At 37.2% G+C, this 25,280-nt stretch overlaps 1 protein-coding gene across 1 annotated transcript in view; it reads left to right on the forward strand.

The window, feature by feature from the left end:
- The window catches only part of LOC124234316 (glutamate receptor ionotropic, kainate 1), a 358,033-nt gene that overhangs the window by 319,632 nt on the left and 13,121 nt on the right, over positions 1–25,280 (forward strand). Inside the window, exons 13-16 of the mRNA XM_046651630.1 lie at positions 636–754; positions 5,370–5,587; positions 17,084–17,309; positions 20,668–20,918. Of these exons, the coding sequence (XP_046507586.1) occupies positions 636–754; positions 5,370–5,587; positions 17,084–17,309; positions 20,668–20,918 (814 nt within the window). The remainder of the gene's footprint in view (positions 1–635; positions 755–5,369; positions 5,588–17,083; positions 17,310–20,667; positions 20,919–25,280) is intronic.

Consider the following 25,280-nt stretch of genomic DNA (forward strand, 5'->3'; position numbering starts at 1 on the left):
TTTGTCTCTTCATTAAGAATTGTGATTATTGTTTCCATATACTACCCTAAAAAATTTGAATACACTCGAAATCCAGACTTTGTTTTTGTTCACTAATTTTTTCAGCCTTGCAGCTCCTCTGATGCATTATGAAATAGCTAAATCGCATACTTCTTTTAAGCACCTGACCATAGATGCCCTTTGAAGGCAAGTCACCCCTCTTTGTTCCCCCCACAGCATCTAGCAACACAGTATCTGGACATTGTAGTTGGTATGGAGAAAGCGTGTGTAGCAGTCATGGCTACTTGGTGGGGCAAATACTTAGGATGAGTGAACCTTTCTTTAAAGTCCATCTAGTTGTTCAGTAAATTGAAATGGATGAAAACTCAGAAGAATTCAGTAGACATAGATTGAAGGAGTACAATTCCAGCCAGCCAATGCCCTTTGTCTGGAAATAAGAGGTCTGGTAAATGTAATATGTCAAGGCTCCTTTGCACTTTGCCCACCAAAGCTGTAAGTTTATGAATATGGCCTTTATTGTTTCGGTTTGATGCTTTCACCATTAATTATTGGGTTGTCTGCATTGTTCAGCAGGTTTTGCTGGTGCCACGTGTATTTATCTGATGTTTACAGACTGTTTCTGTTAACTACCACAGGTTTACACCCTACGAGTGGTATAACCCCCACCCATGCAACCCTGACTCAGACGTGGTGGAAAACAATTTTACTTTACTAAATAGTTTCTGGTTTGGAGTTGGAGCTCTCATGCAGCAAGGTACATCGGTTGCCCACCTTTGTTACACGCATCCCACAGTCTGCTGACAGGCTTCCATGCTGGTAAACTCCACCATGAAGCTAGAGGGTAGGCTAACAAACCATCTTAGGAATTAAAAAGTAGAACCTGACTTCTTAGCAAGTTTTAAAAATAACAAAGACAAAAATATGACTTAAATGGAATTCTTTTGTTGTAGATCTAAAATAAGATGTCCATCAGGGGCTGGCCCAGTGCCATGGTGGTTAAGTTTGCCCTCTCTGCATTAGTGGCCTGGGGTTTGGGGGTTTGGGTCCTGGGTGTGGGCCTAGCACTGCTCATCAAGCCATGCTGTGGCAGCATCCCACATAGAAGATGTGTAAGAACTTACAACTAAGATATACAACTTTGGGGCTTTGGGGAGAAACAGAAAAAACTTCTATCAAGAAATGAATACAAAATTTTACTAGAGGGAAGTAAAGGATAAAGGACCTTAGACACTGTTTACAAATTTGCGTGGATGGAGGTATCGATCTTTTCCTTTCCAGCCCTAACTCTGCAAGTCAGAGGTGTGAAAGGAGTGGAATCTGAATCCTTTCAAAATTAAGTTGACTTACATTCCTTCAATAGCTGACAGTATCTGAAACTGTCACCTAATTATCACTCTGACAAACCCTACTATGCTTCATCTTAGCTTCCCCAGAAACTTTTTACAATCACCCTCATTGGTAACCACAGCAACAGTAAACTGTAGGGGATGTGGAAATAAAGTTCAAACCTTAGAAATGTAGTATATTTTATACAATGTCTATGATTCGAGGGATTTTGATTTTCTTGGGGAAGGAGGAGTGAGTTGTTATAATCTTTGGAAGAAATCCAGGTCTTTTGTGGGTTTTCTTCAGCTTTGATTTTGGAGCTATGGTCTAGAAAATACTTCCTAAGATTAAATGCATTAATTTAAGGAAATCATAAGTCACAGATGTTATTGTGTTTGGAATATCTGCTCATTTGACATTAAGCTGCAAAATAAATTGGCAAAGGAAAATTCAACTGGGATATATATTAAATGTATTTTTTACTTGAGGGTGAATCCTAAGACTTCTAATGAGGGAATTGTTATTATACTACTTGAAACTTTCATATTCTGAGTCCACAAATTAGAGGGAGAGAGAACAAGGGTCTCCAGTGTAGAAATACCAAATAATTGAGGAAAGTAGGTAAATCTTCTTATCAGGCAATTAAGCATAGTTTATGCTGGCACTGCTAAAAAGGTGTAGACAAAGCATGTGATTTACTAGAAATCATTCACGTGACTAAAGCACAGCATAAAACTATAAATCCTGCAGGAAAACCCATTAGAAACCATCTACTTTTTTACCAGTGCATTTGATTTTGAGGGCATTTATCTTATGAACAATTACTTTCAAAGAGTGAAGGAGATGCCCCACTCCTTCCATATAGCTTGCCTTCCCATACCATTAGAATAGATAAATATAGACTTGAGTTTCACGGAGCATGCAGTAGGTCTGTGCAGGTACCTATGACCATGACTGCACTGACCTCCGAAACCTCTCTTTGTCTTATGACTGCACTCACCCCCAAAATCTCTCTTTCATAATTCCACCCATTTGGAGTTTACCATCATCCACAGCAAACCGTGGGATGCAGTGTCTACTAGTTACCGCTACCTTGGGTACATGACAGTCAGCCCCAACCAGACTCTGCTTGTTTTTCCAGAAGTTTAAAACTATTCGTCAGGTGAAACAAATATTGCCATGTACAAATTTACGACACTGGTGACTATTAGTGCATCCGTCCTTAGCATGTGGCATTGGATCAGGTAGCTAATCTCTGTACCGACTGTTGCATTCTCTCCTGTTAGCAGAAGCTTGTCACTGTACTCAATTGGAAACCATTTTGTCTCATTTCCTTTTTAATGTGATGATCAGACTTTCTCTTTCCTACAGAGCGTGAGCAAAGTCTGGGTCAGGATTGGCTGTCATGTCTGCCGTAAAAGGCACTAAAGAGACGTCAGCAAGTATTGTCTCTCATCCCCAACATTTTCTAAGGATGTTTTACTCTACTTTTATTGCTTTCATAACTTCATCCTCTGGCGTTCTGAACTTAGACAAATCATCTCTACTTGAGGGAAGCCATTTCTAAGTATATCAGCTAACGCTGAGAGTCATGAAAGTCACAAAATTGTGTGAAAATAAAAAACATGATGAAATGTCAAGAAATCTAATTCATATCATCTATCAAGAGTTTAAAATTAACCTGAGTAGGTTTCTATTAATTTTTTTTAATTTCCAAGACAACCTCATTCAAAAGTATAAACATGAATTTTGAAGTGTGATAGATGTGAATTTTTATTATTTCTTATTACATATCAATAGTTGGTTGTCCATCTGTCTGTCCAGTTTTACTGCCATATAATATGTAATATACAAATATACAAGTAATAAATTAAAACTTTATTTTTTCATAAAAGCAACCAAATAACATAAAGTTAAATTTACAGCAAAAAATCTATACCTATAAGCTAAGAAAATATATGTATTAACTGTATTACTTATTTCCCATGGCCATTTTATGAAATAAATGGTATCTTAATGATAACCAACTGAAGATCTAAAATACTATCACACTTCCACAAGGCTGCTAGATCAATTAAGTACAAAGATATGAAACAAGGTTGGGCATTAAACACACACTCACACACAGACTTATGAATCCTATTAAGCCACAAGATTAAAACAACAGCAACAAACTGTTCCACTAAATCCTTGGAGGCAATTTAATGGAAACTATTATAAATCTGTGTAATATTACACACCCAAGTTCAAACAAACAAACAAAAGAAGGAAATACAAATCACAGTGAAACCACTTGCCTCATTAAAAGAGAATAAAGCACAAAGATACTTAATAGCATTAGGAGAATAGATCTGTTAATTCAAAGTGCAGAAACTGCCAGCCTTGATCTGCTTATCACAAGCCTTGAGCTGGCTTTGATTTCATGAGCAATATGCATGTCTGTTTATAGATTAAACTTGAGCATAAACTCATTTATTTGTAGATTGGTAAACTCCAATTTCCCTTTCCATTTTAAGCCATTAATTTCAAAACAACCCACAGAATAGTGAAAGGATCTTTTAAACCAGGTACTTCACCTGCTGTAGTTTGCCCTTTGGATTTTTAAATGCAGGGTGTCTTTCTTCCACTTTTTAACTGGTCACATAAACTCTATCAGGCTTCCAAGTTCATGGAGGAAATGCTACATACAGAACCAATGGTGAACTTCAGGCAAGTGGGTTAACCCAAATCTACCCATGAATCAGTACAACTGGAGTGAGCTCTGCATATATCCTTCACACCTCTCTTTATTCTATGACTAGTTTTCTAGACTTCCAAAGCTCAGATTGCTCAAAAGTTTTGAGCTAGACAGTTTTCACAGATGTTTGCCTTTTGTGGAAATAAATTTAGTCCATATACCCTTTCTCGTAGAGAGAAAAGTTTTCTTGGTAAACACATTAAATGCCTCAATGTCATCTTTTACAAATAATTATGAATCATCTGATGACATCGAAAAGGTATGTTTTTACTAGGAAAGCTCCCTTTTCATGTGAGAAACAGCTAGTCTTTGAAATATAATTAAGAAATAGTACTTTAAGGACAAAATTAGACTTTTAAGTGAATATATTCTTTTTAGTCAAATAAGATCTAAATTAGAAAAAAATAATGTTGACTTTAAAAGTAACACAAAATAATAAAAAACAATTCATCTACTACTGTCAAACATGGATGCAGCCTATTTTATTTGATTTGCAAAATCCCAATGTTTTATTAAAGTACATGTGGTAAGTGGCTATGTTAATCTTTGGCAAGTTTCTCAGGTTCTTTAACCTTAAGAAGAAGTTAGCATTTCAAAGCTTTTCATATGTGTACAAAAAACTAGAACATTTTATTTCACACAATAAGATGCATATTAGACAGTAATAAAAGACCAGAAGTCTTAGAGTTGACTTTCAACATAAATGAGGTGACTAACTCAAATCTAAGCAACTCAACTAACTCTATACATTTTAGACATAGAATATTTCAGGGTTAAAATCATTTAATACCATCAAACGTTGATAAATTACATTTTAAGCAATAGCAGTGATTAATGATAAAAGATCATTTAGGGGCTGGCCCAGTGCCATAGTGGTTACATTTGTGTGCTCATCCTCGGTGGCCTGGGGTTCACAGGCTCAAATCCCAGGCATGGACCTACACACCACTCATTAAGCCATGCTGTGGTGGCATCCCACATACAAAATAGAGGAAGACTGGCATAGATCTTAGTTCAGTGACAATCTTCCTCAAGCACAAAAAAGAGGAAGATTGGCAACAGATGTTAGTTCAGGGCCAATCTTCCTCACACACACACACACACACACACAAAAGATCATTTAGATTTTATGCCATTTTCTAAAAAATACATCTATTTCACCAACACACAAGAGAATAAGTCCTTGATGGATTTACAGCTTTTATGTCACAAAAATGCATTATCTCCCTAGATTAGAGTCGAATCATAAGTCTTCCCTTTTCTTCTAACTCTGTGTAACACTCTTACTCTGATGATACCATCACAGGATCAGAGCTGATGCCCAAAGCTCTATCGACCAGAATAGTTGGAGGGATATGGTGGTTTTTCACCCTAATCATCATTTCATCCTACACTGCCAATCTGGCTGCCTTCTTGACAGTAGAGAGAATGGAGTCCCCCATTGATTCAGCAGATGATCTGGCAAAGCAAACCAAGATAGAATATGGGGCAGTCAGAGATGGATCGACAATGACCTTCTTCAAGGTAAGGAACTGACAATGCATTCTCGATGGTTAGCTCATGCTGAGGAGAGGGAAATGTAGAGTCATTCCCTCTAGCCTCAGATCCACAGATCAGTATCTTCAATATCCTTTCTTTCCTTGGTGCCAGAAAAACAGATGCTGTTTTCTGAATACAGTCTAACCACCCTCTAATTAATCACTCATATATGGAACCCACAAAATAAAGATTCCTTAATCTGAAATTCCAAAAACCAAAATACTTGAATCTCACTGTTTTGTTCTTTCTGTTCTCCACTTGATGAGATAGAAACAGATGACAAGTGAATGTGTTGATATTGGGATTTATTTGAAGAATTAAAACCAAAAGTTCCCAATGGGCCCCAGTCTAATATTGCATCTGCATCAACAAGGACAGTGTTCCCAGCATGACCTGAAACTTTAAAATAGCCTGGAGTGCGTTCTGAGGCACCAAGGGAGAATTAACTTAGAATCAATATAGTTTTAGCGTCAAGCGCATTTCACTAAGTCTTTTTAATTACTTACCCAGACTAATGAAACTGATTTCTGCCTTGCTTATGGAATAAGCTTTAGTACTTTCATCACCAAATCGCAGATACTACATCTGCCATGGGAGAAAAAAAACGGATTTTAGCAGATCCAGGGAGGTTAGCGCTGGCATAAATACCTTAGAGATACAAAGTTCACTTTACTAATGAAGAAAACAAAATCTTCAGAAGCTAAATTATCTGTTCAAAGTCACATACTTGGTTCATGATAGAGATGGGCTAGAACCTTCTCTTGAGAGGTAATTGTGCATGTGAAAAAAAAGGAAAACAGCAGTTGTAAACAAAATAAATTTTAAAAACACTTTTCACACTCAGATTATCAAAAATCAAGGTGTTACCCCAGGATGGAGTGGACTATTTTGACTTATGAAGAATATTAATTTAGAAACAAAAAACTGAGGGTAAGAAAAAGTAAATACTTCTTTATATAACCGTATTGGTTCACCAAAATTGATATTACCTATGCATTAAATGTGGTTTAACAATTAACAATAATAATAATAATAATAAATACAAATTTGCTTTGTTTCAAGAGCAAACTATACCCAGAGTTTATCCAAAAACAGAGTAATATAAAAAGTTAGGATTTGGTTTTCATCTATGTTAAAAAAGATAATTTTTAAACATTCTTTTTATTTTAAGAAATACGTCATTGATTTAATGAATGTATAAAGTGTGGTGATTTTTTCTTCCCTGGCCAAGTGTTGTTGAAGGACAGATGACATTAAATAGATGGCTTTCCAAGCTTCCGAAAGCTTGGATTTTCCTAAAATCAACAGTGTGAAGAGGTAGACGTTACCCCAAGCTAGTGATTCATCACAATTCTTGTCAGAAACCAAGAAAGTCACCTGCAAGGTGTATAGGACAGAGGGACACTGCCGAAGTAGAGCTGAGTGTGTCTCAAAAGATATCTGAAATGATTGACCTGTTCCACCAATTTCAAAACATTTTAGGGGCCAGCCCCATGGCCAAGTGGTTAAAGTTCCTCATGCTCCACTTTGGCAGACTGGGTTTGCAGGTTCGGATCCCAGGTACGGACCTGCTCCACTCATTAGCCATGCTGTGGAGACATCCCACATACAAAATACAGGAAGATTGGCATGGATGTTAGCTCAGGGCTAGTCTTCCTCAAGCAAAAAAAGAGGAAGATTGGCAATGGATGTTAGCTCAGGGCAAATCTTCCTCACCAAAAAAAGAAAATAATCTTAAAATATCAGTAAGTAGGCAAGTAGAGGCAGAGAAGATTCTCCTACCTTCTAGACACACACTGCAAATACAGAAGAGGGAGAGGCCACTCTTTGAAGAAGCAATAGACCTGACTTTGCCACTGTGCAAGCGATCCATGTATTCACAGAGTGTGTCTTAACTTCATTTTGATTTGTTTCTGCTCACACGCCTCTTTGAATACAAAGGGTGTTAGTGACCACACGGAGGTGTGTTCTGTTAGTGCATATCCCAGCAACCACCACGTGCTACTCTCACACCGGCTGCTCCCTGGACATTTTCAGAGGGGGTTCCTGCCTGCCCCCTGGTCCTGAAAATGAGGCACAAATGAAAGGCGTTTCTCAGGTCACCAGGCCAAGGATGAGACAGTAAGCATCTCAGAGAGAAAGAATGGAACGATAGTACCAAGAAGGACAGTGAGAGCAGCAGTGTGCACTGCACACTGGCTCATAGCCACCCACCCTGTTTCTAAATGCTTCACATACATTATCACGTTTTACCCTTAAAAAGGCCAACTGACAGAATTACTAATATCATCCCTGTTGTGTGATGAGGAAATTGAGGCACAGCTTGGTTAATTAACTGGCCCCAAATTTACAAGGCTAGCGAAGGAAGAGCCAGGATTCAGTCAAACTTCAGAGAGTTCTAGAAGATAGGTTCCTGAGGGTAGAGAATGACCATTTCTTTGCGGTTACATCCCCAGAAGCTAAAACAGCACCTGGCATATAGTAGGCACTTGGAAATAAGTTTTCAATAAATGAACAAATGCACTAATGAATTCTAGTAAAGACGGAATTCTATCAGAGGGAGAGAAGAAAGGAGCTGAGGAGGTGTCTTTGTCTATGCAGGCTGCTTTAACAAAATACGGTGATCTGGGTAGCTTATAAACCGTGGAAATTTACATCTCACAGTCTGGAGGCTGGAAGTCTGAAATCAGGGCACCAGCGCGGTGGAGTGAATGTCCTCTTCCAATGACAGACTTCTTGTATCCTCACCTGGTAGAAGGAGCAAGAAATCTCTCTGGAGCCTCTGATGTAAGGCCCTAATCCCATTCATAAGGGCTCCGCTCTCATGACTTAAGCACCTCTCAAAGTCCCCGTATCCTAATGCCATCATCTTTGAGGGTTAAGATTTCAACATATGAATTTGGGGGGGACACGTTCAGACTACAGCAGGAGGGATACGTTGAGATCCCCACAGGAAGAGACACTGTTGCCAAGTTCCTTGATTGACAAGTTAGCTTGCAGCCCGGCAACACTATTTATCAAGAAGGAATTTATTTGCAAAAAGAGAACAAGGACTAAATCCGATTTAGCTTTCCCCTTGAGGGAGGCAAGCTGTCAGAAAGCTTCAGAGGGATACACACTCAGGATTCTTAAGCTGGATTATTCCACAGGGGGAAGAAACATTCTAGCCTTTTAGCTCTCAGGGTAGTTCTACCTTAAGGCACTGAGAGACAGCAGTTATGGTCACAAGGACTCAGTCCTGACCAGCCACTACATTACTGTTTCACCTCTGCTGTGCCATCGGGGCCTCCCTCCCTCCCTCCCTCCCTCCCTCTCTTTCTCTCTTAATCAAAGACAATATCCTCTCCAGGGCTGTCGAATGAATAAGGAAAGCTACATTTGCATAGTCCAACCTAGCAAAGGTTAGGTCTGATCTGTTGTTGGGTCTTAAGCCATTTGCTCAGATGAGTCCCATAGCCAACTTGATCACAGAGAAACTTCTAGTAAGAAGCATTTTCTGATCGTGCACACTGTAACTTAAAATGCTTTGTTGCCAGAAAAGAAAATATGCCTTTGACACTCAACTGGTAAAAACTTGTTTTTTTGCTTTCAAGTTGATTCTAAATTGCTTTACAGTTAAAGAATAGGCAGTTGCAAGGAGGAAAGGAAATTACCAAAATCCGTGAACAAACAAAATATGCTAAACCTCTCACGTGGTCTCTGGGCCATGAGCAAGGGATGACTTTAGCAAAGTTTCTCCTTCAAAAGTGTGGCCACAAGTGCCTCGCTAAAATTCAATCAAAATCCATTGGGTTTTTTTCCCTAGACTTTGTATTCTTGCAGATAGCATAACCTTAGATTTCAGATTTGGGGTATTTGATTTTCAAAATGAAAAAAAATAAAATTTCGTTTTTTTAAATAGCTCAGGTAAGGTTCCACCCTCTCCCATCTGAATTCAGGTAAGGCTGAAGGAATAAACTGACATTTATTAGGCAAATGCTGAGTCAAAGTAAGAAGCATCTGAGACAAGGGAGGCTGAAGCAGTTTTCCTTTATTGCATCATTTGTATGTGTAACAACCACATTGATCATCAGGGACTGTATTTACATCAGAGAACTAGGATTAAATCGGAAATTCAATTCCACGCATGTTCACAAAGCTTTGGATGAACACACGGAGATTCTAGCTGATATTGTCTGTAAAGAAAAGAACGACTCTAAGTTTTGTGGCCACGGTCACTCAACTGATGATGCTTATTAAACATTACATTTATCAAGGTCATCAACACTCCAAGTCTTAAAGTCTTAAGCATTGTGGATAATGTAATACGTTATTTGACCAAAGGGTGTAGTCACCACTAGGCCAATTAGCAGGACAGGTTAAAGAGATGCCGAGTATTTTATCATCCGTTCAGGGATTGTTGAAGATGATGTAAGAAATTCTACAAACATCAAGGGACCATTTCTTTCTCCTTATCAGGCTGTCAATTAACTAATGGACTTTTTTTTATAAGTCAGTGTGTTAATAATTCAGAACTTCGAAAAGAATTTTTCAATGAACTCCCTGTTATTTTTTACTTGAGATAATACTAATTGATAATAGGATATTAACTATATTGCTTTCTCAGCTCTTTGCTGGTGAATCACTGGTGATTCTGGTGAATTCAATTGTTTCAAGAGCCTGAACAGTAAAGCCATTTCCTGCTCTCCCCTCTCCCTGAGACCACCACAAGCATCTTAGGAGGTACATAGAGTGGTCAGTTTATAGCCGAGCTCTATGGATGCAACTTGGGTACAGCTTCCCTACGGCCTGTGTGACCCATTTCCCTCTTTTATACCCAAGAAAATTGACAACAGTGACATCCAGCTGCGACTTTTCCTTTCATAAAGGAGCGCTAAGATACAAGTTTTCTCCCTCTCTCAGAAAGTAGGGAATGTACAAAAATTCTATTCTTTCTCCTTATTGTAATTCTATTAATTACCTTTCCAGATAAATGGAATAGTCCAAACTTTGGTCTCTCACTGACAGTTTAGCAAGTCACTTTTATTTCCCCAGATGAAGAAAGGATTGTCATGAAAAAATCTAATAACCATTTGAGGCCTAAAAGAGAAGATTTCTCAATGCCCCTTGCAAACCATCATCCAAGCACAATAATGGTTTTAGTCCATTGTTCAGAGACTGAGGATACAAGCCAGTCTTCTCAGGAGATATGACTAATATCAGATGCTGGGATATAAATTAAAACTGACAGTGAAGTGCTTCAGGTTGCAGGTTCTGGAGCCTGACAACCTGGGTTCAAATTCCAACTTTACTGCTTGTTAACGAAGTAGAACTTGGCAGATTATTTAAACTCTCAGTGCCTTGATTTCCCTGTCTGTGATAACACCTAACTCATAAGATTATTTTAAGGATTAAATGACTTAATAGAAGTAATGTGCTTACAATATTTCTTGGCAAATTCTAAACAATAAAAAAGTGACATACTACTGTAATTATCGCCAACAACATCATCACCATTAGCATCCAACCCTTACCTCCAGCTATTAGTCTGGATTTTTACAATATCTCTGGATTTAAAAAGCTCTAGTTTGGTCTTTGGTCAGCTCCCTTACTGTCAGTGACCTCTGGAAGGTGTGCCTTCTGGTAATGGACATTAAAATCCAAAGGGAGTGCCAGTGCCCAAGGTCTCAAAGACTTTCAGAGGTCAGGACAGACAGACAGCCCTTGGAAGCCCTTCCTAAGCACATGCATTTCATTTGCAGAAGAACCACTTCCAGATGGTAGGTAGGCAACAGATGGTGAAGCTGCCCTTAGAATTCAGCTCAGAAGCAGAGTGAGGTAGTTCAATTTAATTCAGTTCAATTTATATTTTTTCCAAGATCTCCAATATGACCAGCACTTGAGGTTGGCACTGTTAAGAAATAGGAGGGGGAAAAGGTATAAAATCTTGTGCAAGGCTTGAAAACCTGAATAGCAATAGAAAGACAAGATGCACACAGACCTGTTAAATACAGTGCAACATGCTATTAAGAAGCGTGTGTTGTGCAGACAGGAAGTGGTGTGTACATCAGAAGACGTCCTTGTGAACCAGATTGGCTAGGAAATATTCATGTAAGAAATGCTTCTCAGTAGAAGCTTGCCTTGTAACAAATCACTATGCTCTCAGACCAAAGCCAGAGGATTACACAGATTAGATCATGATTCAGTTGAAAATGACTTGGATAAAATAGGTTTAAAAAAATCATAACAGACTTGTCATTTCTGGCTTTCATGGTCTAGGGACTTTGTACTAGCTATGGGAATAAGGGACTCTCTAACCTTTATAATCTCCTTCCAGGGAGTAGGTAGGTGCTATCAGCAACCCAAAAGACATTTCAAGAAAGTTACTGGGTACCGCACCAGTGGAATTGAAGCAATAAGCCATTATAGGGAGACAGGTTTCAGACAGAAATAGTCATATAAGGAAGCACAAGATGAAAGACATTTCTCAAACTTCTCTGCATAGAAAGGCATTCTTTGTCTAAGAGCTGTTAGCTTGTGTTTGAAAGATCCAGCTAATTTTATTGTCAGTGTCCAGTGTAGTGTAAATTTAGTCCCTGTAGGCTAAAAATGTATTTGTTTGGGAAGAAACCCATGAGGTCAATTAAAGATAACCTTTGTCAAAGCCTGGTATATTGCCTGTAATGGACCAATGTTTAACTCTAGACAAGAGAAAACATGAAAAAGTTTTTAGCAAAGGTGTTTAAATACCACTAAGGGAATTTTTTAAAGGAAATACAAGAATTTTTAAAACCTTGGAGATTCTGAGAATGTTATAACTTTCTATCAATTCAAGATAAGAGCATATTCAACTACAACAATCATATCATAAACATTTGAAAAACAGAGGCTCCTAACTATACTATAAATGTTTTCTTCTGATGGTCTTCCTTCAAAGTGATTTTTGTAAATTAAATCTTACATTTAAAACACCATGAGAATCTATTATTTAGTGAAAAAATATATCTAACCATGTGTTAGAGGAAATGGTTGTTTTTAAGGCAACTATTCACCTCTGATGTATCTGTTTCACAAGTCTGGATTTCTACACAGCTAATTTCCATGTCTTTGATTGATTTTTTAAGGTTTTTCTTAAATCAGGCTTTACCTAAAGTAAAAGCAAATTAGATATTTTAAAATGTAATTGTTTTGGGTACTGCATTTCATTTGTTCAACATACATGTATTTGCCACATTTATAAGATCACTTTTGATAAGATAACAAAGATCAAATATCAATAATTTATCCCTAGTGTGTATGTATGTGTGTGGGATTATGGATATTGGAAAAATAAACATATGTGAACATGGATCTAAATATAGAATCTTCAGATATATGAATCTGAAGTAGAATCACACAGAGATTCAGTCTACTGATTAATAGGATTATACATCTTTGCTGTAGAAACTCCATAACCTGGTTGAAGAAATAATGTGATAAATAATGCTTGTCTCAGTAAAAATGAAATATTAGAGGGGTATGTCTATAAAAATGGAGATTCTTTCAGTCTTAAAACCATATTATACTCCAGAATTTACATATTTTACATGTTATAGCGGAAACCCTTCAACTGAAAACAAGGAATTGTATGGAACACAAAATACTGTTAAAGGAAAAATGATAAACACTATTCCTGTTTTCTTCTAGTTTACAACTACTGCACTTCCTAAAACACTGTCTGATTTTTTGTCCAAACAAATGTAAGCTGCCTAAATTTCTTTAACTAGTTCCCATACATTATGTGATGACTCCAAGAGGTACAACAAACAGCTCTGGTTATAAGAGAAAGATGCCACTGATAGTTACTGTGGTTATTTCCTTAGAAAATTTGTTGATGCTATTGAAACATTAGCCAAGTCATGAGCTTAATATTCTGTGTATTAAAACAAAGAGTCGATTCCCTTATTGATTAAGAACACAGACCCTGGAGTCAGATTGCTGGCATCAAATCCTGGCTTCATCATTTCTTCACATGATGTTCTGTTTACTCATCTGTAAAAGAGAAATGATGATGATATTTTTCTCATATGATCACTGTGAAGATTAAATAAATTAATACATACAAAGTGCTTAGAACAGTGCTTGGCACACAGTAAACACTGCCTGTGCTGGTTATTATTACTATTTTCAATAAGCAGTTTTTAATTGCACACAGACACATTGTAAATCATTTCCCAGTGAGTGTTTAGCTTGCCTGCATTGTAGGGGGAAAAAGAGAAATAAACGATGGTCATAAAGTGGTGATACAGGAACGCTCCGTTACAACAGATTTTTAGATGAAAAAATGCTTCTTCTTTGCCAACAATGTTTCATCAGCATCAGAATAGCCACTTAATCAGGTTTAAACAGACAAAATGAATTTATCTAAACCTGATGCCCTTCCAGGATTAACAAAAATAAACCTGATTATTTCAGGTTTAATAAATGAAGACTTTTCAGTTTTAACAACTTTTGCTAGGAAGCTCAGAGTACTTTACAAATATTCTAATTAACCTTTGACATATTCAGTAAAATAAGAGGCAATCACTGTTCCTAGTTTTTAAATATATATTATTTAGAGCAAATTAGCAGGCTGAGGCTATAGAAGATTTAGAAATGCAAAAATATGCAGACTGTCATTCAAACAGTTTGTTTGGTCTTTTAATATTTATGATAATTTCCCATGATATTCCTATTTTTAAGAATTATTAAGATTTGTGTCTTAAAAATGGAAAACCTATTAAAAAGGACTAAATCTAAATTAACTACTTCCAGCATAGTACTTTTTGATCCAGTAATAAACAAACATTACAGAACAGGGCATGACGGTGGACAGAACTCAGGAGGAAGGAGGAAAGAGACCCTAATTCTGTACTGGCTCTTCCACTAATCAAATGTGACCTTCTGTGTGTCACTTAAATGTTTCTGAAGTCAGGACCTGCATAAGTAATATGAAAGGATTGGTCTAGAAAGCAGAACCTGGGGGCTGAGCGATCCTTAAGTGAAACTCTTTCAACGATGACGTTCTCCTTGTGGGTTTCCAGTGGTGGAAAACGGACTATAGCTGAACGCTCTTGAGTCATCTACAGGTTAAAGAAGTTATTCCTTAGTCACATTTGGAGTCTTGTGAACTCTAAGCTACTCAGAGTCTCAAATAGTCTATAATTCCAAATATGGAACACAAGGGAACCCCGCAACAGCAAACTTTCTAAATGATGTCAAGAAACTTTAAATGAAAGCAGAAGAATGCCATTCTCTGTTCCATTATGTTTATCATTATGAGGTTGGAGCAAGAACAGAAGGAGGGGGTCATTTGTCCTCAACTTCTATAGGCCAAAAATTCAGTTTTCTAACAATTTGCAGCATTCATTTTTAATAAAATTTAAATTCGGTGGGAAAATGTAGATGTTTCATGGAATTTTTTATTGAGGCTGACTGCTAGTTTGCATTAACATGATACCAAATAAACAATTATCTCTGGGAATAATATGAGCCCGTGAATATAAGCTATGTTGTCACAGGTAAATCACATAAGATTAAAATCATTTTTGGAGAAATTTTGACAAAATGAACATCCACCTACCCCAAATCAGGATGGTACATTGAAAAGAACATTGAATTAGCTGTCAGGAGTCCTGGGGTCCGGTATTAACTCTGATACTAACTAGTTTTGTGAATTTCATGAAGCTTCCAAACCTTCTGTACCAAAATTTCCTCCCTGGTGAAAATGGCAGTTTGAATGAGCCAATTTCTAAAGTCTCTGACAACTTTAAAATTTCATACTTCAAAGAAAATTATTTTCCCTTAAGGTAGTTCCCTGATGGAGGAATAATTTTCCCAGCTGTGCATTTACTGCCAAAAGACAGGCTGACCTCCCTACAAGTACAAGTAGCTTGTACAAGTTGCTTTTTATTATAAATTTAGCATTATCTCACTCTTAGAGGCTGAAATCATACAACAAAGGAGGCATTGACCCTGACCCTAAAAACATGCCTTTGTCGTTGAGATGAGCTCCAATTCTCTTGGGATTGAGGAGTAATTCACAGCAGCCTAATCACGACAGAATGGCTTCCATAAAACACCAGTATGTATAAGGTACTGTTTATTGAATTGTTTGTCTCAAAAGACCTTTCTCAAGGGGCTCTTCAAATGCCTAACAATCCAAAATAAAGCCATCTGTCCTCCCCTAACTCATACAGCCTCCAGCATTAACCCAGGTCTTAAACAGAGTTAGGAATTGAGTGAGTCCCCAGGAACACTTGAGCATGAATAACTGTACTAGAGTTGGTTCCATAGGTATTCCATTTATTCCTTATGGCTCCAAATCATGTTTTAGGCTTCTCTGCACTCCTGAGATGATACACGCCGTGCCCGCCAAGAAAGCTATCTAGTGTGAGTGAGCACCATATACATGTGTGGGAGCTAGATTTTGCTCAAAATTATAATAATTCCCATAATGTCTTTTGTCTTTGAAATAAATGGAGGGGACTGTTGATGCAAATGAAGACAAATTCAGAAGAAAAAAGTGGAACAATATAGAAATTATAGAGTAAAATGTAAATTAGCTAATCATAGATCACTATTCAAAAGGATAGAAAATTTGTATCTAAGCAATATGAAAACTTAGGCAGTATATTTTAACAAAGAGTAAGATAATGAGATAGGGGAATGTATAGATGCATATATAATACATATAATACATCTGATTTATTATTGAATCTATCAAAAGCCGAAGAACAAGGGAAAAGACAAAATCATAGAACACTTTGAAATGAAATATGCAGTCCTCATGTCTAAAATATAATTGCAATTAAAAATTGAATGTTTGCTTATAAAGGCATATAAATACAGTATGAAGAGTTTTCTGATCTGAATTTTAATTTGAAAAGAGCATTTGTATTTTAAGTTTTCTAGAAAAGATAAGAGTGAATAGCTGTTCTTTCATAAATGAAGCCGAGGAAACATGTGATTTATCCCAGGGCTGTCCCCAGTAAAGGAAGGCTGGATCAGGTATTGAAAGATATATACCAGAAAACAGTAAAACAACACCTGCTGGAGTTAAGTGTGTGAAGGAGAATGGAATAAGTAGTAGAGTCCTGGAGTGAGCTAGTCACTCCTTGGCTCAGTGGACCACGGCCACTTGTTCTTAAGTGGTCACAATTCCTTAGGCAAATGCTATCATTGATACCAATGTTCTTTTTTCCCTAACTGAAATAAGCAAAAGGACTTTGAGCCAATGTCTTACATCAATTGGGCAAGATCTCCTTTTTCTCAGTAGCTGCCTTACTGCCTCCAAGTATTTTCCTGTAACGAATTGGGCATTTCTCAACTATCAAATTGAAGTCCCAGGATCATCTATCTTGGTTTCCTACCTGCAGAGAAAGAATCTTCCCTGTACTGTTTGTACCACTGGGATTTTGAGCATCTTTAGAACATATTTTCTCAGCACTCTTCTGCTGGTGGGTATGCTTTCTTTCCCTGCAGAAATCAAAGATATCCACCTACGAGAAGATGTGGGCTTTCATGAGCAGCAGGCAGCAGACTGCCCTTGTGAAACACAGTGATGAGGGAATCCACCGAGTGCTCACCACCGACTACGCCCTCCTGATGGAGTCCACCAGCATTGAGTATGTGACACAGAGAAACTGCAACCTCACTCAGATCGGGGGCCTCATTGACTCCAAAGGTTACGGAGTGGGAACGCCTATCGGTAAGAGAGGCAAGGCACTAGCCAAGACTGAGATGGGCAACATCGATCACGAAGTATAAAAGGGAGTGGGCTCAGAGATATCTAGTCCACATTCTGAGCTAACACCTGTGCCAATCTTCCTTTATTTTGTATGTGGGATGCCTGCCACAGCATGGCTTGGTGAGTGGTGTATAGGTCCACGCCCTGGATCCGAACCTGAGAACCCCGGGCCGCTGAAGCAGAGCATGCGAACTTAACCACTGCACCACTGGGCTGGCCCGAGATGCTATTTCTTTATACCCCATCATTGCTAATTTTACTCAAATGATCCATAAGTCAGAGGAGAACACTGGGAGTTGGTCCCTTTCCCTGAATCTTTCCAAAATCAAGACTTTGGGATTGATTGTAACATATTCTGCATCTTTTTAGAAAGGCAACTGTAGTTTCTTAATAGAACCATCTTTAGACTAAATTATAAAGCTGAAAACTGCGCTTTTATCATTCTATCCTCCACTCAATAACCTCACCTCCACCATCTTTTAACATCCCTCCTTTCCCACCAAATTTCTTATCTAGTAATGATGATAGAAAATAGCAATGTGTATCACTTGTTCAAAGAATATTTGTGCTTTAATATGAGACTTTTAATGGACATTTCTTCTAATGAATGGAATATAACCATAAACCTAAAATTTTTGGTGGGGGGGAAGCAAGGGGCTCCTTTCTGAAACACTCCTGAATTAATACAGCCCATTGAAAATTACTCTGCCATCATGTAAATGAGGCTGACCCTGTGATGAATATCACTATATTTTATATAATATGATAAAGAAAGATTTGAATGTTCCAGTTGAGTCTGCTTTTTGCTAACCTCATCTATACTCTGACATACAAGTTCCAAAGTTGAAGTCTTTCCCCCACTCCAGGAATTTTTCTTAGTGGTTATAAACCTGTCATGCTTTTAAACCAAAAACAATGAAGGAATAATTGGAACAGATGGCAGACCTCAGAGAGAATACATCCATTGGGAGTACAGCTGTTGGATAAATTTGTGAGATGTTTCTTCTATGATGAATTGACTCTTTAAGAAAGATCAGTTGCTATTCAAGAAGATCTGTGTGTATCCATACATATTTTTTCAAGTGACTTGTAATAAATCACTTCCAATGCCATTCAGTCCATTTAAGCACAACAACAACAAAGATTAAAGCTAAAATATATTCAGATATAAAAAATTCTCCACACACTTCGGGTCTTGCTCTGACTGACTCCTTTAAGGTTCCAAACTCTTTCTCATGGTCAAATATTGGCAAAGTCAGTTCAGTCACCACACAAAATTGAAGACTTTGCTTCTCAGACACTCTCAGGACAGAAGCTCTGGAAATGTGCCTCCTGAGGAATTTAAAATAAAACTTTAAGAGAAAGAGCGGTTAAAGCTTAAACAGGTTACCAGGCTAAAAATTACCTTCCTTAGAGACCTACTTTAAACAAAGATCCAATCCCCATCTGTCTGAAATGTTTTAGGCTTTGTGCCACCTGAAGGCAGAAGGAGAGCATCAGTCAACATTCATTGAGTGCCCACTGCGTATACTGCTATGATCACTGCTGCAGCCGCTACTGTACAAATCATTCTTACGCTCTTCAAAGCACTTTCATGTGCATTAAAGCAAAGCTCTCCTTCTTCACTAAATTGCTCACACACTATGGGTATGTTAATGGTGCTAATTTTGACACCAGCCATTATTCTGGGGGTGCTTAAGCAAGCAGCCAATATCTTTTAATTCGGCTTTCAAGAACCATTTTCTCACCAAAAATCCATACTCTTAATTGACAAGCCACAATCTAATTCCAAAACATTTTCCTCTGCTTCTAAACTTGATTTTGAGTATTGACAATGACTTTAGGAAGTATTGGGAGTAAATTAAAAAAACAATGACAAACGCCATGATGTTAACTCTCTGCTTTTCTAAGGGAAACCATGCCACAGAACGTAAGGTAAATGTGGAAGTTGAGGGAGGAGGGGTGCAAGGCAGGGAGGAAAAAGCTTTCATAGAAATAACATGAAGAGAGAAGTAAGGAGAATTGAGTTAAATTCTTGGCTCTGCCAGGAACTATTACCTTCACTCATACTTTCACATCCTAAATTTCTGCAATTCTAAAATAAGTTGACTGAACTGTATGGTTCCTCAGATCACTTCTGGTTCTAAGATGCTACCTTTCTATATTTGCTATTTTTTTTAATTTTTCTGTTTCCACCAAGAAGAACTTTAAAGCTTGCAAAAAGAAAGAACCAGGGTGTACTAGTTTCCTACAGAGTAAAAGAAATGCTAACAAAAATTCTTAGCATCCAAGGAGAAATTGAATACAGGAATCTTATCATCTTTTTATCTCTTCCTTTGCATTGATTAATGTAGGAATCCAGTACTGGGCAAGCTATGGCTACACGCAGATGTTGGTACTCTTTAACCCTAACATAGTTAAAAGTTAAATGCAATTACTAGAAAATAGAGTATAATATCAGTAAAGTCCTTGCAAATTTTCCAAACCTAACTGAATTTTGTAAGACCTTTGAATTATTCAAAATTTATCTTGATAGTATCTTAGTAGGTGTATTAGTCAATATGCACTAATTACTACAAACAACATCTGCAAATTTTCAGTGGCTTATACAGTAAATGTGTATTTCTTGACTTTGTCATGGGCCAATGTAATTTGAAAGAAAGACTGCTTCATGCAGTCGTCCTGGGACCCAAGCTCTTTCTAATTGATTGTCCCACTGTTCCCAGTGACTTGAAATCCTTTCCTTCCTGAGGCATGTTTGGGGAAAGGGAGAGAGAGAATAGAAGATCACGTTGGGAGGATTTAAGAGATAGGACTGGAAATAGTCATACACTGCTTTTGCTGGAGTGGCTAGAAATCAGTCACAGCACCACTCTGAATTTCAAAGGAAACTGGGAAGTGTCTAGCTACTCTCTTTCAAGAATAGAAAATAGCACTGGTGATCCTCTAGCCAGGCTGTCAATATTAGACAACCAAAAGCCTAGAAAAAGCAGAATCTAAACAATAAAATTCCCTAACATGGGAAAAAGACTCATGAAAAACTTACCAGAAGTAGAGGTACATCACAGAATTCCCAGCTCAACTTTTCCTTATTTAAAAAGAGTAGATAATCTGGGCAAGAGTTAATCTCAAAATGTCAGTTCTCCCCTTTCCAATTATTTAGTCTTCAAAATAGAGAATTCAACTTTCATGCCCTTTGCCAGTCAATCTGTGGGTTGGGTTTCCCAACAGCCATAAAGTAGTACCCCTAAGACAATAATCCTTCTTGACATCTTCTTCAACCCTTTGGTGACCAGCATCCAAATGACCTTACTTACAGGCTCTCCATATCGGGATAAAATCACTATTGCTATTCTGCAATTACAAGAAGAGGGAAAACTGCATATGATGAAAGAGAAGTGGTGGCGGGGAAATGGCTGCCCTGAGGAAGACAGCAAAGAGGCCAGTGCTCTGGGAGTAGAAAATATTGGGGGCATCTTCATTGTTCTGGCTGCTGGACTGGTCCTTTCTGTATTTGTAGCCATTGGAGAATTCATATACAAATCACGGAAGAACAATGATATTGAACAGGTGAGTCATCTCTTTCTAGGACTGGATAGTTTTTTAGTTTGCATTATCTGTCTTAAGTTTGGGGTTTTTAAGGATGCCTGCCTTTCTTTTTATAACAGTCTATTGAATTAGATGCCCAGAAGAGCCATTTTTGAGTTACAGCAAAGAGCTATTGAATCCTTGCCAGGTGCTGCTGGCAATGCAGCCCATCATTTATTAATGAGAAGAAGGGAGCGCCTTATATACTAAATCCAATTAGCGCTATTTGGCATGACGGTGCAGAAATTCCAAACTCAGTTAATTTCTTGAACACTTATTTGCACTTGAAATAGAAACCTTTGACAGAGCAAGGAAGAAATAAATCCAAAATTGGAAATGATATAAAAAGATCTTTGAGAGAAATGTTGTCATCACTAAAGTACTGAGCACATGTGCTAGTGCAAGACAATTTATATAAAGATATAAATGTAGTGTTTTGAAATTGGGCATTTAGCTCTATCAAAGAGTGATTTGTAAAAGGATAATTCACCAAGATTTTTGCCAGGAATCTGATAAACAATACAAAATGACAATAAAATATATTAAAGACTTTATTTTTCCAAATTGTGTTTAGGATTATAGGATGATTTCAACAGGCAATCATTTTTGCTTGTTACTTTTATTTTTGAAGGAAATCACACCAGGGCTTGTACTCTTCTAAATAAGATGATTGGGATTTAAAATAATTCCTTCATAAGCGTCTTAGAATAAACAACACAAACTCATGACCATTGTAGCACATTAGGGCACCCATTCAATTTAAAGATAGTGTTAGAATTTCCAGACTATGAACTATTAATAACAGGACTATTTTAATGTGCAGTTGTCACTATCTATCTTGAAACTCTTAATAATTTTTGGACAAAGGGTTTCACACTTTCATTTTGCACTGGGCCCCACAAATTATGTAGCCAGTTCTAATTAATAATCTCCTTCTAGTCTTACTTCCTTTAAGTGGAAACTCTCTTTAAGTTCTCAGAGCTGGGAATGATTATTATAACCTGATTTCATCATGAAAATTTTCCCCAAATTACAAGACAGTTGTGAGAAAATTAAGCTCCCCTTTCCTAGACCTTGTTAGAGAAAACTACCTTTAACTAAAAGGGAGAATGGACTGATCTGCTTTGTTTTAACTTTCAATTTGCTCTTGAGGTGTCTTGTTTTATGCAACTAATTTGACAAATAAAGCTTGTATATGTGCTTTAATGTGCTTCTCATAATTGCCAGCTTCATTTGATTTAAATTGTCATTTCAACACTCATATTTTGCTTCTGATTTATTCATTTTTCTATATTTTTTTCTTATTTCTTTTGCATGCAAGGCTTTTTGTTTCTTTTATGGACTGCAGTGTAAGCAAACCCATCCAACCAACTCCACTTCGGGGACCACTTTATCTACGGATTTAGAATGTGGCAAATTAATTCGAGAGGAGAAAGGGATTCGGACACAGTCCTCAGTTCATACTGTGTAATCAGTTTTAAAAAGAAAAATGTTTCCAGTAGAAACTGTTTCTGCTAATTGGTGTTGTCAATGATATGTATCTGCTAAGCATAAATGGCCATAATTCCCTATCCCTTTAAGATAGGAAAACTCATGTATGTTGAATTCAATGCACCAGAAACGGATGTGCATTGTGTGTCAAAACAGGGGCATCTCAGGGGTGTATAGACTCCGAGAAATGTGTCTTTACAGGAATCTGTATGTCATCAAATGAATGGTTATCTTAGTTCTACCTTCATGCATTAAAAATAAGCAACTCTTTTCTCACGAAAAAGTAGATTCAGACTTTCAATAGTGCAAACCAATGAAAACAAAATGCTGACTGTGGAATTCTTTTCGTCTTTGTGAACTTTTTTCCTCCTCCTTCTTTCTCCCTGTCCCATACGTTCTGTAGAGCCACACTCTTTCAAAATACCCAAAGCCCTAGCTTTTTCTTGTAACTCCATAACAGTGTCAATTTTTAATTCAAATTGATTCCACCACTTAAAATGCATTATTTACACAAAGACTCAAAGATGTCTTAGATTTTAAGGATTCAAAAACGTGATCCAGCAAATGAAACTTGAAACCTCTAGTGTCACAGATGAGCATGAGCCAAGTTGAACACCAGTCAGGAAGGCACAACACAGCCAAGAATGATCCCTGGGTAGAAATTCATTAACATCAAGTTCTCAACATTTACTTGTACAGCTTAACAATCTTCTGTAGGCTTAGATGGATAGTATGCTCAGAGTTTCAAAGGAACTGTGATATTTTTTCAAGCTATAGATTATTTCTTTCAAGCTCCAAGCAAAGTCCTAAGCTAAGAACTAATGCATAGCATCTTCTACTTTCACTCGCTCACACTCACTCTTTGCATTGATAAACATCTTTCCACGAGATGTTATTTCATTCCCTTCCCACTCACCCAGGATAGAGTGGTTGTTCTGGTAGCAATCTTTTCTGAGCGTTGCCACGTTCACACTCATTTCTCTGGATCCTTTGCCATTATCAATTCATTCCAAGTGTGCTGGGGAGAAGGGCAAGGAGGAGAAAATAAATAGAGGAAAGAATTTCCATACACATTAGTTACAGATCTCTATAGATTTATTTTCCACTTGGGTTCAAACTGCTGTAAATAATTCCCACTCTAACAGCTTGGTGACATAGAAAGCCAACTGCATACTTAATTGTTTGTGACGAAGGATGTCTGCTGTTCCTCTGGGTTTGTTTCCGCTTCACAGTCAGTAGGGGAATTGAAGATGCCTTTAATCTTCCCCCTGCACATGGGATCAGTTGGTCATTGTTCTCCTTAATGGGATTACCTTTTGACATATGAAATGATCCCCCAAAACATATTTCTCAGAAGTAGAGAATCACCATCTGTGCAGTCATGTAGCATTTTCCCTTCTTTTTGCTTAGCTTTAAATGGGTTCCAACTTTTGAATCACAAGTCTTTCCAATCAACTCTATATTTCTCCAGTAAAGTCTGTTCAGGAAATTTGACTCTTGCCCTAATTGTTTCTCAGTCTTGCTTTTTTCTTTAAATAAATGTACTTTTAAGAAAACATCTATAAATGACACTAATATTTATTTACTGTTATTGAAGTGAAAGCAACACACAGTTTGCCCTAGGTCAGAGTTCCCATTATCATAATCAACAGAATCAGATGTTGGGATAAATATTATATTATTCTTAGTTTCATATTTTATTGATTCTGTATATAGAAACCACAAATTGCATAAATTTATATTTTCAAGTACTATTTAATAAACCAAAAATGCTACCAAAAAAGTTCCAGGGTGATTGATGAAGTATGGACTATCAGGGTTAACGATGGCAAAACTTACCTTTCTATAGAGACTGTCCTTTAAAAGTGTAATTCAGAGGTTTGGATAAAAAAATGACCCCTTACCAAAAGTAATTATCTGTGTACTACTTTAAACTATATACTACCTAATTCTGATATTTATATACTATTTTATGGTTTTCAAAGTGTTTTCACATTTGATCCTTTCAACAATTTTATTTCAGCTTTACTAACGGAGGAATACATATCAGAGTCAGTGACCTGGAGTCCTAGACTTCAGAATCAGAAGGGAATTTTCTAAATCAGACAAACTTGGGTTTGAGTTCTAGTACGGCCACATGCTGAATGACAGTAGACAAGTGACTGATTTTCTCAGAGCCTTGGTTTCTTAATACGTAATACTGGGATATAATTTCTAGGTCATAAAGTTGTGCTGAAGGACTATTTTCAAAATGAGTTCCATTGGCAAGTGTTACTCAAATAAGATTTTTATGGTTAAGTAACCATGGAGTACTATGCTGAACATTCCTTTACTGCATGACATCTCAGTGTGTTTAACATGTTATGATGCATTGAGAATTCTCAAAAAGATGGAAGAGTAGCCAGCATTTCCCAAAATTATTAGGTTGCAGAATATTTTTTCCCAAAGCATTTTAACAGACCGGTGTTCTACAGGTCATATTCCAGGGAGCGCTGATGTGATAGGGTATCTCATCCAGTGACGACATACAAAACATCTTGTACCATGCCTGACATGTATTTGCCTTTCAATAAACAATGATATTTATTATTTAGGGAAATTTTTAAGTTCTCTGAGCTTCGATTTCCACATTTGTAAAATGAAGGATAATGTATTGAATTTATATACCTGCTGTAAGAGTTAAATGAAGTAATATAATGACATAGAAAATGAAATCATCTGTAAAAGTCCTGTTAATAAACATTGGTTAACAGATGTTAGCTCCTTATAAAGAAATTAACTATTGCTTTCTGGTCACATGGGCAGTAAGCAAAATTTATCAAACATCTAAAAACATATCTAGTTTAGAAAACA

The sequence above is a fragment of the Equus quagga genome, unplaced genomic scaffold (genome assembly GCF_021613505.1).
Source record: "Equus quagga isolate Etosha38 unplaced genomic scaffold, UCLA_HA_Equagga_1.0 73442_RagTag, whole genome shotgun sequence".
NCBI classification, from domain to species: Eukaryota; Metazoa; Chordata; class Mammalia; order Perissodactyla; family Equidae; genus Equus; species Equus quagga.